This window comes from Girardinichthys multiradiatus, chromosome 6, assembly GCF_021462225.1.
Source record: "Girardinichthys multiradiatus isolate DD_20200921_A chromosome 6, DD_fGirMul_XY1, whole genome shotgun sequence".
Taxonomy (NCBI): Eukaryota; Metazoa; Chordata; class Actinopteri; order Cyprinodontiformes; family Goodeidae; genus Girardinichthys; species Girardinichthys multiradiatus.
In genome coordinates this window covers 44,487,400-44,502,636 of record NC_061799.1, presented here as the reverse complement: position 1 = coordinate 44,502,636, position 15,237 = coordinate 44,487,400, and the positions used below count along the sequence as shown (strand labels likewise).

Sequence of the window (15,237 nt, the reverse complement as noted above, 5' to 3'; positions counted from 1 at the left end):
CAATCCCTCATACTGAGCATGCATGTAGTGACAGTGGAGAGGAAAAACTCCCTTTTAACAGGAAGAAACCTCCAGCAGAACCACAACCAGGCTCAGTGTGAGCGGCCATCTGCCACGACCGACTGGGGGTTAGAGAGAACAGAGCAGCGACACAAAAAGAACAAAGAAGCACTGATCCAGGAGTACTTTCTATGGGAAGGAAAAGTAAATGTTAATGCATGTAGCTCCTTTAGTCATTTCATCTAGAAAGAAAGAACAGATAATCTCTGAGCCAGTTTTCAAGGTTAGAGTCTGAAAGAGAGCAAATAGCGTTTGTTACAGTAGAAGCTCAGTCAGTAGCCATGTCTAGGAGAGAGAAAGGGTTAAACACTGAAAGACAGGGCTATGTGGATCATCTGTAGAGGATGAGCATTAAGTTGTTGCCAGCAGAAGCTTGGACGATGCCCCTCTCCAGAAAGATGTCACAAGTAGACACAGAGTCAGGCCAGGTGTAGCTTCTAGGAAGAGAAAAGAGAGAGAACAAAGTTAAAAGCTGAAATAACAGCAAATAATGCAAAATTGGAGAGTAGTGTGAGAATCTAGCGAAGAGAGTGAAAGTGGTCATTATGTCCTCAAGCAGCCTAAGCCTATAGCAGCATAACTACAGAGATAGTTCAGGATAAACTAAGCCACTCTAACTATAAGCTTTATCAAAAAGGAAAGTTTTAAGCCTAGCCTTAAAAGTAGACATGGTGTCTGCCTCACGGACTAAAACTGGGAGCTGGTTCCACAGGAGAGGAGCCTGATAACTAAAGGATCTGCCTCCCATTCTACTTCTAGAGACTCTAGGAACCACCAGTAAACCTGCAGTCTGAGAATGAAGTGCTCTGTTAGGAACATATGGACCAATCAGATCTCTGATGTATGATGGAGCTAGATCATTAAGGGCTTTATATGTGAGGAGGAGAATTTTAAATTCTATTCTGGATTTAACAGGGAGCCAATGAAGGGAAGCTAAAATAGGAGAAATATGATCTCTCTTTTTAATTTTCATCAAAACTCTCGCTGCAGCATTTTGAATCAGCTGAAGGCTTTTAACTGCATTTTGTGGACATCCTGATAGTAAAGAATTACAATAGTCCAGCCTTGAAGTAACAAATGCATGGACTAGTTTTTCAGCGTCACTCCTGGACAGGATATTTCTAATTTTGGCAATGTTCTGGAGATGAAAGAAGGAAATCCTAGAAACCTGTTTAATATGGGATTTAAATGACATGTCCTGGTCAAAGATAACACCAAGGTTTTTTACTTTATTATCAGAGGTCAATTTAATGCCATCCAGGTTAAGTGATTGACTAAGCAGTTTCTTTTTTAAAGACTCCGGTCCAAAGACAACAACTTCTGTCTTGTCTGAATTTAGAAGCAAAACATTTAACGTCATCCAAGTTTTTATATCTTCAAGACATGCTTGTAGTCTATCTAACTGGTTGGGTTCATCAGGATTTATGGATAAGTAAAGCTGAGTATCATCAGCGTAACAGTGAACATTTATCCTATGCTGCCTGATAATTTGACCTATTGGAAGCATATATATAGGAAAGAGAATTGGCCCAAGTACTGAACCCTGTGTTACTCCGCAATTAACCCTGGAGTTTAAAGATGATTTATCATTTACATGAACAAACTGGAATCTGTCAGACAGATAAGATTTAAACCAGCCTAGCGCTGTTCCCCTGATCCCTACAGCATATTCCAGCCTTTCTAAGAGAATATTATGATCGACTGGATCAAATGCAGTACTGAGATCTAACAGAACCAGAACAGACACAAGTCCATTATCTGAGGCCATAAGAATATCATTAGTGACTTTCAGCAGAGCTGTTTCAGTGCTATGATGAGCTCTGAAACCTGACTGAAACTCTTCAAACAGGTCATTGCTGTATAAATGCTCACACATTTGATTAGCAACTATTTTCTCAAGAATTTTAGATACAAACAGAAGATTGGATATAGGTCTGTAATTTTTCAAGTCATCTCGATCAAGCGAAGGTTTCTTAAGTAAAGGTTTAATTACAGCTACCTTAAAAGCCTGTGGTTCTGATCCATTTACTAAAGATAGATTAATCATATCTAAAATGGGGCTGGTAATCAGAGGGAACACTTCCTTAAATAATTTGGTTGGGATTGGGTCTAACATACAAGTTGAAGGTTTAGATGAAGCTAATATTTCTGATAACTCAGGAAGCTCCACTGGATCAGAACAGTCCAAACACAAATCAGGTTCTGCAGTTATTTCCAATGTTGTCTCACTTGCTGAGGATGAAGTAATCATCTTCAGGAGTATGTCAAAGATTTTATTTTTAATAGAATCAATTTTATTTTGGAAGAATCCCATAAAGTCATGACTGCTAAGAGTTAAGGGAATGGATGACTCAACAGAGCTATGACTCTGTGTAAGTTTAGCAACTGTACTAAAGAGAAACCTTGGATTATTCTTGTTCTCTTCTATTAATGATGAGAAATAAGCTGTTCTAGCTTGATGAAGTGTCTTTTTATACAACAGTAGGCTATTTTTCCAGATTAAGCAGGAATCCTCTAGGTGTGTAGAGCGCCATTTTCTCTCCAATTTTCTAACATTGTGCTTTAAAGTACGCAGCTCTGAATTAAACCAAGGAGCTAGCCTCCTATGAATGATTACCTTCTTTTTCAAGGGGCCTGCATTGTCTAATGCATCACACAATGATAAAGAAACACTATGAACAAAAGATTCAATTTGTGATTTAATGAGGAGAAGATGTCTGTGTTTGAAATAAAAATTTATCTTCTATAAATTGCATTCATTTTTCCATCCATGCAACAACACAGAAAAGAGTAAAACAGTTCATATCATGTGTTTTAACATCAGTACCATTTGCATGAATTAGAAGCAGAACAAATATACATTTCCACCCCATGCAGGAAGCTGGTACACAGAATCATTAACGGTCTCCAAGATATATAAAAAAAGAAAAGAAAAAAAAACAACACCAAAATAATATAAAATTATTATTAAAAGCAGAATGAAACAAGTGAAAAATGTAACAATAAAGAGGAACTATTGAAATATTGCAAATATTTAACTGTTGCTGGTTTATCATGTCTGAGTTTAGATTTGTTCTGAAGGCATCAGCAGATCACTGATGAGCCAGAATCTCCTCTCCCTTCTCTACTTTAGCTATGATCTCTGCCTGTTCTTTTATTTTCATCAGAGCCTGAACTCGTTCCTTCCAGCCCAGTTTGGTCTCCTGTTGCTCTCCTTTAATGAGCATGTCGATATATTCTGGAGTGGTAAGGGGATTTGGGTTCAGGATTATCTCTTTCATTCTGTTCAGACACTTTGCAGCCTCTGTGATCAGTTTCATCACATCATCCTGCACAGATTTATAATCAGACAGCAGGTTTTTAATCAGCTCCTCCAAAGTCACCTTCTGCCCGCAGGCCTTCTCGTATTTTTCTTTCAGCTCCTTCACTGTTCTTTTTTCATGAATTTCTAGATATTCCCATTTGAACCTCTGGTTAGAATGCACATTCCAAAAACATTTCCCTGGACACACTCTACAGTAACCGTCCTGCCCCATTGCAGAACATCCTCTTTTACCATCATCATTAGGTATACCACAAGGATAGTGACAGGTAACATAACACTGCAGACAGTTGGTGATGTACTGTCCAGTGTGAGAAATATCAACTTGCTCAACTTTTTTCAAAGTGACGTGAAACTCAAAGTCCCCATTTTTCCTGATCTCTGCTTCGTGCTCTTGGAGTTTTTCATTGGTCTCCCTAATATCCTGCAGCTTGGCCAAGCCGAGTTTAACCTGCTTCTGCAGCTCCTCAGCTGTACTTTCCAGATGCTTTCTTTCTTTCAGGAGCTCATTGGTCATTGTCAACCTTATGGTTCTGACGTGATTTAGACTAGCAAAGAAACCGGCCATGCTCTTTGTCCCCATGTTCCAAAACTCAAAGGTTTTCTCTTCGTTGAGCCGAATCATGCGTCTTATCACTGAGGATTTGTTGTGAGCAAACAGCACTGAGTTATTAAATCTGAAGTGAACTGGGAGACCGTCATTACTTTTAGGACATGGGACACCAGACACTCTGATGGCTTCTAGAACTGGTTGCTGCTGCTCGTCTGCATACGTCACCAGGACCCGGATGTTTTCTGCTACATCTTTGCCAAAGATTGAGAGTGCTGAATCAAACACGTATGTTTGTGTTGATGTCAGTTCAGTTATATTGGCCTGAACTACAAAACACACGGCATCAATTTCACCGACACCTTCCTGATCAGCGAAGAGGCTACGCAGCTGTTCTGTGATGTCCTTGTCTCTGTCTATGCCTCCGGTGTCTCCAAAGCCTGGAGTGTCCACAATAGTCAGTGAGTAATTTACTCTGAAACCCTCCTGGTGGTAGAGTTTGTACACGGTGATTTCTGGTGTCTGACCGTGAACTTGTGATTTTGTTTGACTTTCGTCCACTAACTTAAACCGAAACGAGTCCTCCCATCTAACACCTAGAACGTAATTTATCATCGCATTAATGACAGTGGACTTCCCAGCACCTTTGGCTCCAAGAAGAATGATGTTTCGGTTACAGTTCATGGATTTCTCTCCAAAACTGAAACTTTTGCACCCTTTAATGCTGATTTGTTTTTCTTCCAGTGTAATTTTGTAAAGCGGGAGATGGCCTGTTTGTGATGTAAGCAGAGTGCTTTTTCCTTTAACGACTTCAGCCAGTCGTTTAGCTCCTGGCTTTGAATCAATGCAGGTCTTTGTGTATTTTGATCCAATGGTGAACGACATGAATACGTCTGTCAGTGCGACGATGTTCAGCCAATGGACCCAAAGCATGACATTTACAGCAACTGAGAGAGTTGTTGTCAGTGAGTTCGACAGAGTGAGAAACACTGTGATTGTCACTGCTAATGCTCCTGAAATGTTAGGATTATTTAATCCTGAGGGGATGAATCGTGTCAAAGTAATGATGTCGAACCAGTGCAAACTAAATATGACAGAGACAATAACCAGGAACATTGTTGTCATTGAGTTTGACATGATGAAAAATACTGTATCTGTCAGTGTTAAAGCTCCCGATATCGTCATATCATCTAATGTTGGGATTACCAACTTTAAACTATCCCTCCCTGCTGTGAACACATCTGCCAGCGTGACGATGTTCAGCCAATGGACCCAAAGCATGACATTTACAGCAACTGAGAGAGTTGTTGTCAGTGAGTTCAACAGAGTGAGAAACACTGTGATTGTCACTGCTAATGCTCTTGAAATTTTAGTATTATTTAATCCTGAGGGGATGAATCGTGTCAAAGTAATGATGTCGAACCAGTGCAAACTAAATATGACAGAGACAATAACCAGGAACATTGTTGTCATTGAGTTTGACCTTATGAAAAACACTGTATCTGTCAGTGTTAAAGCTCCTGATATCGTCATATCATCTAATGTTGGGATTACCAACTTTGAAAGGTTCCTCCCGGATGTGAACACATCTGCCAGCGTGACGATGTTCAGCCAGGGTAGCAAAATTATTACAACCACAATGATGAGTAGAGTTATAGTCAGTGTCAGGCACATCTTGATTGTCAGTGTTGACTCTTCCTTGCTGTCAGTCTGCCTGTAGTGAAATAAAAGGAAACACCAATACAAATGATTTAATCCTCTGAAACAGTAAAACATTTTTTTTTATATCGCACTGTCTAATCATGGTCAATCGGGTCATCTATTTAGGTACACTGAAATTATTTTAATACACGATTAGAACCCAAAGCAGAAAATCTAAAATATGCAGCATCTGCAGCATTAATTGGACCCCTGGTAAAAATGTGTAAAATAAACTCAGCTTTTATCGCAACAACATAATCTCACACAGAAAAAATTAATAAATAAAATTCAACCTTTAATTTGTGTAAATCTATTCTATAGAGAAAAAAATTCCAAAATTTTACAAATAATTTTTTCACGAAAATTATTTGAGTCACAGATATTGCGAGTTTTATAAAGTGAACTAAACTAAAGCTTTTTTACTTTATTCTTTACTTTTTTTTTGTCCGGCAGAGTAGCACTCATAATTGTTGTCTGAGAGCCAAGGCAACGCCCAGAAAATTTACTTCCACAAGTAAAGCATTACAGCTTTTGCTGTGATGCTCCGCTTGATATTATTTAAAAAGCTTTATCAGAAATTGCTTTGGCATCATTTCTAATGCAATGGACAGAGATGTAAACGAAAGGGAAAAAAAGAAGCAAGGAAAGGATAGAGATAGGGCAAAAAGGTAACGGGAGAGGAGACAAGAATAGAGGAAAGAAATTAGGATAAAGAGAATACAACACCCTAGAAAAGGCCCAAGAGCACACCCCTCCCAAGAGCACACCCCTCCCAAGCAGAGGCCCAACATGCATGCATGCGGGGGGGGAGTGTCCAAGATCCAATCTGACAGAAAAAGGCACACGCAGTCATAATCACACGTTTCCACCCTCTTACTTACATATACAAACACTCACACGCAAATAGCCAATGTAAAGCCATACAAGAATGGACCCTGTACTCTCATTCACACTCCCCATACACACTCTATACTCCCAGGTCCAGGTTCCGGCAAGCCCCCGGACCCTGGTGGTCCCTTTCATTCTGAACTTGATACAGGCAGACTGTCCAAGCCATCAATCCAGACTAGGGCCGGCGCCACCTTTAACCCACACCCCAGCTCCCATAGAGTGACAAGGCCACAAGAAAAGAAATGATAAAATAAAAAATAGGCGTGGTCCAGAGGACGCTCCTAGGAGTAGCCCTAGGATCAATTGATCTGTCTGTCGGTAGAATCTTTCCCTTTGAATAAATGCACTGCAATTAAAGGGTTATCTTATTCTAATTTTGGAGATTGGAATAAGCTAACCTTATTCTAATCTCTCTAATTTCTCTCCAATTTTCTAACATTGTGCTTTAAAATAAGGTAGCAGTTTTCTTTTTAGAAATGTAAGAAAGTATGACAATGGAGCCTCAGATGTGGGAGAGAGAGTGAGAGAGTAAAATAAAAAATAAAAAAAGTCATTTATATAGATGGGAAAAGAAGCACTTTTATTTGAGCCACCGTAAACATAGTTTCTCTGAGTCTAACAACTTTAGTCGGACGGACAGAGCAGAAAGACTTTTCTAAATATCACTAAACGTGTCATTATCTGCTTCAGCCAAATGTTTTTTTCACCAGTTATAAGAGGTTCAACCTTCACTTAAACTACTAACAGAAAATTAAAACCAAAAGATGAAGTAAAAATCAGCTTTTTATTAATAACTGAACTGATGTGGAACAGAAAAACTGGAAAGTTATGGTAATCACAGTAAAAATATTAGAATGAATTTCTGAAACAGGAACAGAAAATTAGCCTTTTACAAAAGTAAATGATTCAATAAATAAACAACTAGGTAGAGAGCTTAACCCCCCCCCCATGCTAGACCCAAAGTTACGTCCTTGCTGGAGTGAAGATAGATAGAAACAAACCTTTCTTATGTTTGTGTTTTTTCTGCTCTCTGTGGTTCACCTTCTCTTGCTGCTCTTTGGCTAAACTGCATTTATTCACAAACTGTAGAAACAGATTATTGTCAGGATCCAACAAAAATAGCCAAACAGAATTTAGTTTAAAAATGTCAAAGTGAAGACGTTCAGAAACTTACCAACAGTCTGTGTCTCAGAACGGAGGACGAGTTCAGCTTTCCTTTACTGAAGCTCCTTTTATAACCTCATTCTTTGCTTCAGAACAAAACTGAAAGAACTGATGAAACATTCACACTCCCATACTTTCACTCTCAAAAGTAAAAAAAATCAAAGTTCTTTGTCTTTTTGGTGTTACCCAAGTTCATAGTGACATAAATACTACATGTTTGAACGGTTTCCTCTAGACACTCACCCATTTATTGTAAATGTTCCACTTCTGTGAAACAGTGCAGAGCTGAGCAGGTTCTGGGTATTTAACACAGAACCTCTGTTTAAAATCATGTTTATAATCATTTAAAAACAGGACTGAGGTTCATACAGATTCATTTTAGTTCAGGTTAGAATCCATTGTTGATTAACCAATTAACAATAAAACTCTAAAAAGGTTTAATTCACTCATGTTGCTTATTGTGGTTATATACAATTTATTGGCAATTAAAACGAAACAAATAAACGTGTAACTAAGTTAAAACTGTGACTGAAAACCGCAGTCATGGTTTGTTTGCACAGGCCACATCTGTTGGAGCTAATGCACAGTTTGAACAGACACGATCCAGACACAATTCCCAATGTTAGAGAAAGAAAGTCAAAGGTCTTATGATTGTGTTTGGATGAACGTTCACATGGCTTGACCTGTTTGCTCCTATAGAGACACAAAAATAAAGAACATTTTTTTCTGAAAAACTGACTCCAGTCGTCAACACTGTTGCCTTGCAGCATGTAGATCCTGGGTTTGAATCCCAGCCAAGGGTTTGTGTGTGCAGATTGCACGTTCTTCCCATGCAGCTGTGAGTTCTCTCTGGGTACTGGCTCAGGAGTCCAAAAACACACATGCTATTTTGTGCATACATGGTTGTCAGTCCTGTGTATCTCTGTGTTGTAGACTGGAAACCAGTGAACAGCACACCCTGCAGCTGGTGGAGATAAATACCAGTCCCCTGTGACCCCGCAAGGCTTCCGATGATATGCCAAGTGGATGGGTGGATAATTGAGAGAAAACGTCTATTTTAAATAACTCATCATGTTCAACTTTCTCAATATGCTAAATATCCATGATTTGTTTCTTAAAAATAAATAAATACCATTCATTCATCTTCTATACCACTTATCTGGTGCCTATCTCCAGCAGTCTACGGGCGGGAGGCAGGGTGCATCCTGGACAGGTCGCCAATCCAGCGCAGGACAACACAGACACACACAGGACAAACAACCACACACACACTCATTCACACCTAAGGGCAATGTAGAGAGACCAGTTAACTTAACAGTCATGTTTTTGGACTGTGGGAGGAAACTGGAGTCCCTGGAGAGAAACAACGCCTGCACGAGGAGAACATGCAAACCCCATGCAGAAAGACCCCCAGCCGGAAGTCAAACCCAGGACCTTCTTGCTGCAAGGCAACAGTGCTACCAGCTGCGCCACCGTGCAGCACCAGAAAATACGTACTTTTCTAAGTAGTTTTTAGAGCTCCATTTTTTCTTTAAATTGGATGTCATTGTTTGTGTTTTACTTTGGGGTATGCACTATTCCTGAATAAAAATTTGACTTTTAGATTAAATGATGAACTTAATAAATGTTAACAAAAATTTAAATAAGAAAAATAGTAACCGTGTTCAGCCCTTAATGACACCTTTTCCTAACTCTCTGCATTGAAAATAAAAACATGAATAAATACCTAGAAAATAAACAGTCCATAATAAATAGATCCAGGGTTGTTTGTATAAATGACTAAATTACCTTCCTAAACTCAGGGGGCTCAGCCTATTATGGGAAAAACCCCAAAGGACATATGAGACCAACAGCAAAATTTCTCTGTGCAAACATGAATGTGAAAGACAACAAGTTCTTCAGATTCTGTTCAGTTCTGGTTCACATGAGCCCAGAGTCCATGCCAGCAGTCAACAAGTGAAAAGCAGAACCTGAACAGGTTGCCGGGCTGTTCCTCGCCTGGAAGGATGGTGGGTCACAGATATGTATGAACACCTGGAGACCATGCTGCAGGTGGAGAACACGGGTCTCTATGGTAGTTTTCTAGTTAATATAGTTAATTCTTCAAGTTAGTTTAAAAATCAAAATCATCAACATAAAACCCATTAATAATAATCATACAGCTACAATTTTATTTTACTGAAACCTTTTGCAATGATTCTTCTAGCAGATGCTACTTAGATGATGTAAAATAAATATATTCAGAGATGTACGGCTTTGGTGTGGCATGTTCTGAAAATCTTGTGTTGTTTCTGTTATTTCTGTGAAATGAGCTTTCTAAATGTCACTTCTCCTAACATTCAGTAAACAGCATGAAAGATCCAGTAGAGCAGGTGTCTTTTGAATAAATACCAATGCTCTCTTTCTTAATGTTCCCTGTACAGCCTTTACATGGAACATGGTGGTTGAACAGTGGTGGAGCCTCTGAGACCATTGCTCACTGAGGGGTGGCCAAAAACTGATTTTAGGTTTCTTTTTACGGCACTAGTGGCCTTTATTTTAACCGTTTTTTAAAAGTAGGGTAAAGAGAGGGGGAAGAAATGTAGCACAGGTCACCAAGGTAAATTTTTTTAAATTCCCTCATTCTTTTGGCTTTTAGCAACAACAAAAAAAGAGATATTTTGTTGATCCCAACTATCCTAGAAAATAAAATATTTACATCATTTAATGTCAAACAGTGGAGAATAAAAGGTAATGCGTCATTTCTACACTGTTTAATTTAATTTAAAAAAGAATTCTATGTAGAACATGTATAATGCAGTAGTAAAGCCAGTTCAGTCTTGTTAAGCTCTGCAATAAGAACAGATTTACCGGACCTTCATAGCCTAAGGCTGGCGCATAACCTCCGAACCCTAACCCTGGAGAATATGAGACTCTTTGGAAAATTCCACTGTGTAAACCTGAAAGTGAAAGGCAGACTTACTTCTTCATTTTCTGCCCAATTCTGGTTCAGTTGTAGCCTGGAGCCATTCAAACATACCAGTGTGTAAGAGGTGGGTCGAGCCTTGACAAGCTGGCTGGTAGGAGTGTAAATCAGAGACATAAGACTGGTTATGACCTGAATACTAAGCACATGTTGAACCCTCTGCAGATGGGGAACAGAGGGACTAAAGGCATTACATTAACATATTTATATAAAGTTTCTTAAAGAAAACTTCATCATAGCCCCATTAGTCAGCAATGTTTATCTGTATAATTTAGCTTATATGTGCTGCACCAAATGTTCCAACATTCAACAAAGACAAAAATACAACTAATTTGTTTCTACACTGCAATTTCCGACAGACTTGATGTAATAAACTTGTTTCTCGTTGTCTTTCCACCTCGATGTGAATAAAGTTGAAGTTAAAATATCTTCTGTTAGGTTAAAACAAGCAGCTGGCATTCAACTGACATTAAACGTTTAAATGTTGTTGAAATAATGTCAGTTTAAAGAAAAAAATGAATTCAACCACAAAACAATGTTGAACACCAAACAGTTGAATTGGTGTTGTTAACTCACCATGGATTCAGCATTGAAATATCAACAGTTTTTGAGTTGTATGTCTAATCAGCATTACTTTTACAAACATGACTTTTAAAAATGTTGCTGAAATATGTCAGTTGAAAAATAACATTGTTCCAACATCCAGACATGATGTAGAAATGACGTTGCTATTTCAACATTGATTAGATTTGCAAAATCAAATCAAAATTCAACAGTTATCCAACTCAACTACCTGATGTTGATTCAACAGAGACTCAAGGTTAAAATGCCAGCTGGGTTGGGCTCCAATTTTACTGCAGATTTAAAGTGGCTTAGTTTAAGATTCTTTAAAATCATTGGGATATTTTTGGGATTAGGCAAACAGGACAGGCTGGAAAGTACACAGATTATTATCCGGCGAGGAGTGAGAGTAACTCACAGGCTTATCAGTGACTGGGGAGGTGATTAGTGGAACCAGGATCAGGGGAGTCTAATTAACAGAATTAATGACAGTTTTGAGGAAAGAAAGGCAAAGAAGCTCAGGGAACTTGACTAAAGTCACAAAGCTATGAAAACAATGCAAGAACACACAGGGTAATAACTGATATTATACATGAAATAACCAGGGAGGCATTGCAGAAACGAAACTCCTAGGTTTGGTTCCAGAACCGCTGGTATTAGGTTTAGTCAACTCTGAGTACCTGAACCTTGAGTTAAGCATGTAACAAGGGACCTGGAAAGCCATTAATAGGTTTTGAAGTTCTTCTATATTTTAAAGCTTTTAATGAAATTACGATAACATACTCCTTAAAAAGTAAGAAGCAGCAGCAGAAGAGACAGACTGCGGGAAACCAGACAAATGTTAGACTGAACACAGAACTTTGAATGACCTTCAGCAGTAATTTAACATTTCTTGCATTTACAATTATACTAAATAGTCTAGATTAAAGAGTTGTGCACTTTATAATTTATTTAAAATATATATATTGTGTATTTCATTAAACAAACTGCACACTTTGACAAATATAAAAATTCAGAAAGGTGATGATTTATTTCATATTTTAAAGGCTATTGCAGTAAACATTAAGGTTGTAATAATTTAAATTCACAACAGAACACTGTTTTAACTGAACAGTCGTCTCACTTAACATTCTGTGTTTATCCCTTTAAGCCTCTTCATTTCTGGCATACCATATGGAGAAGCTGGTGTCCATGTGCCACAGCAGCTTTCCTCTCTACAAAATGCATATTTCTAGTAACCCTGTTTGTGGGATACTTTATTAAATCAAGACTGCACCTGGTATCAAAGTAGACCGGCCACATTAAAGATAAAGGTACCTGTATTTGTGTGACCTTCATTTGTTTGGAGTATGTATGCGTGGGTGTGTGTTTGTATGTTGCCCATGAGCAACAGAGGGCAAATGGTCTCAGGCACCAATCCAGCCCAGCCAATACCTCAGCAATGTCCCCCACTGCAGGCCTAGAGCATGGGCACCCAAGTGGACCAGCGCCCATACAAGCCACTGGCAGAAAGACTGCAGAGCACTGAGTGGGAAACCCCAGAGCCCCAAACCTGCTGGGCACTCATTAACTGCCCCAGGTGAAACTCAGAAGGACCAAATTAGGAAGTCTCTGTGCAATTCTGCCCAGTGAAATAACCCTAGGAAGGCCTAAAGGAAAGGATGCCCACCAGGGGCCAAGCCCAGTTCCTCGGGCTGGAAGAAATTCTGATGCATCCACTCATTGATATAATGGACACACTTACAATACTTAATTACTGTCAAGAATTTCCGCTCGTGTAAGCAGAGGTTTGCGGTCGTGTGGTGACACAGATAAACAGTTTCATCAGCATGCATATAGTAAGACATGTAGTAATAAATAATCTGAGCTGAAGAAATGGAAGTGGCTACAAAATGGAGCCTTGAGGAACCCCTTAGATGATCCTTATTTGCTCAGATTTATGTGTAGTAAAGGTGTGACACTCGTGATGTTAAAACACCTCGATATTTCTCGCCAGAGGGAAGATGTGACATCATCAGGTAAAGTCAGTGATTACTATGAGTCCTGAACATGATGCAGAGTGATTACTGTATGTTCCGGATTATAAGCCGCTACTTTTTTCACACACTTTGAACACTGCGGCCTATACAACGGTGCGGCTAATGCATGTTTTTCTTTCATGCCGCCAAAAACATTCTGCCTGGTAACAGTAGACCAATCAAATTGATGAGTAGTTCAAAGAAGTCCAATGAACTTGTGCAATAAATCAAGAGCACTTTCACAATTCAATTACCGGTATTGTAAATCAGACATTTCTATTCACCCTCATTGTTAGGTATTATTTGAACAGTCAGACTCAGAGGAACGACACAGAGTCTCTGTTATCTTTCTGCAGTAAGAGGTAGCAACACTCTGCAGTGCAAAACTACACAGAGTGAGGCTCCCAGTCTTTATTTATGGGCTGGTGAGAAAAAGGGGTGCGATTCAGCTTGGCCTTCAGGCTCACATGCTGAGTTCATGTGTGCAGCTCAGTACAGAATGTACAAGTCTTATAAGTGATAAACACAAGATACAAGTTTTCACGCCCAACACTCATCAACGTGGAAAATCACTAACGGGGTTCGAAAGGCTGGACTGCTGCGTGATTAAGAGGACCAGGGGCGCTCAAGTGAGAGCGACAACGAAGAGGCTGAAGTGAGCGACGAGATCCTGAGGCTGTTCAATTCAGACACTGAAAAACAGGACTTTGATGGTTTCAGTTCGCAGGAAGAAGATGAAGAAGGCGATCAATTACCTTTGACCTGGTAGGCTGCAGTGTATATCAGTTAGGAGATATTGGAATGTTGTTCGTGCACAGTTCAGTAAAAAAGCATAAGCAACATAATTTGCGTGTTATTGATAACGTAGGTATATTTAAAAGTAGCCGTGTTAGACACTGTTTGAAAAAAAGCATTTGCAATATACATTTGTTTAAATTACCTTTCGGCTTAAGTTAAAAGTTAAAAATTCCTCACATTTAATATCTTTCTGTAAATAATATTACAACGTGGGACACCCACAGCTTAACATCCGGTGCGGCCTGTACAAGAACAACATTGGTTTTCTTTCTAAAATTAGAGCATGCGTCTTTTAATCAGAGGCGCTCTGTAGTCTGGATTTTACGGTATATCTTTAAACCCTGTTCAATCTCTGTTTTAGCATCACATTTTAAAGCTAGAAGCGTAGTTCCTCCTGCTTTGCTGGCTTGAACTGATGCTAAGATTGACATTTACTTCTAGAGGTGAGAATTAAATAAGCCCTAAAATGAGCAGAGAATGTTTAGCAATCTTACTAGAATTATCGAATGAGGTCAAAATGTTTCCAAATTGTTGTCGGATTTTCACAAAATCCTGTATGAAAGAATCTCTTCTCTGATTGCCATCATATGTAGGATAAAAGGGAAGAAGGAACAATTTGAAGTTCTCTCTTTAACACATTTGTTGTTGTCCAGTTTCAAATCAGCAAAGTAAGATTCCCACCTCATGTTCGTGGAAATGTCAACTCTGGCCTTGGAGATCTAAAGGTTGCAGCGAACTGGGAGAATAACACTCATTTGTTTTATGAAAAGTAACATTGAAGAGAAGAAATATATCTATCTCACCTCAGGCAAGGAGCTGGTAAAAATCATTTCTCTCTGTGTGGTTGAGGGTCTCAGCCATTGTCTCCTGGACCGGCCCAGGGTTGTCTCTGAAGGAGGAGACCAGGCAACAGGTGTCTGTCCAACAGCATGGGATGTTGAGATGAAATGAATGTTTTGGAGCCCAGCCAGGACCCAGTCCCAGAATAAGAGCTGATAAATAAAATGTTATTGACTGGACAGGAGGTGACACAGTCTCTTCAGGAGCTGCACAGAATATTTCTTCTCGGGGAGACTTCTATAAAGTCAGTTTCAGAACGATGCAGATAGGCAAACACAGCTGTGTGATTATAACAAAACATCGACCACAAGCTAAACTTGGAAACAGACAGTCTGAGCTGACGATAGCCTAATGCAACACAAGACTT

General features: G+C 39.2%; 1 protein-coding gene across 2 annotated transcripts; it reads right to left on the bottom strand.

The window, feature by feature from the left end:
* Positions 1–2,884: 2,884 nt before the first annotated feature.
* LOC124869712 lies at positions 2,885–7,771 on the bottom strand. Of its 2 annotated transcripts, XM_047367776.1 has the most exons (3): positions 7,699–7,771; positions 7,526–7,607; positions 2,885–5,646 (listed from the first exon to the last, which is right to left on the bottom strand). In XM_047367776.1, exon 3 carries the CDS (start codon positions 5,604–5,606, stop codon positions 3,153–3,155), a length of 2,454 nt encoding a protein of 817 aa, XP_047223732.1. In that variant the 5' UTR covers positions 5,607–5,646; positions 7,526–7,607; positions 7,699–7,771; the 3' UTR covers positions 2,885–3,152. The 2 variants fall into 2 exon arrangements, with proteins under 2 accessions (XP_047223732.1, XP_047223733.1); XM_047367777.1 differs by lacking the exon at positions 7,699–7,771 and having other exon boundaries at positions 2,885–5,645; positions 7,525–7,574.
* Positions 7,772–15,237: the final 7,466 nt, after the last annotated feature.

Coding starts and splice junctions, on each gene's coding strand:
- LOC124869712 (XM_047367776.1), bottom strand. CDS start 5,606: ATGTGCCTGACACTGACTATAACTCTACTCATCATTGTGGTTGTAATA.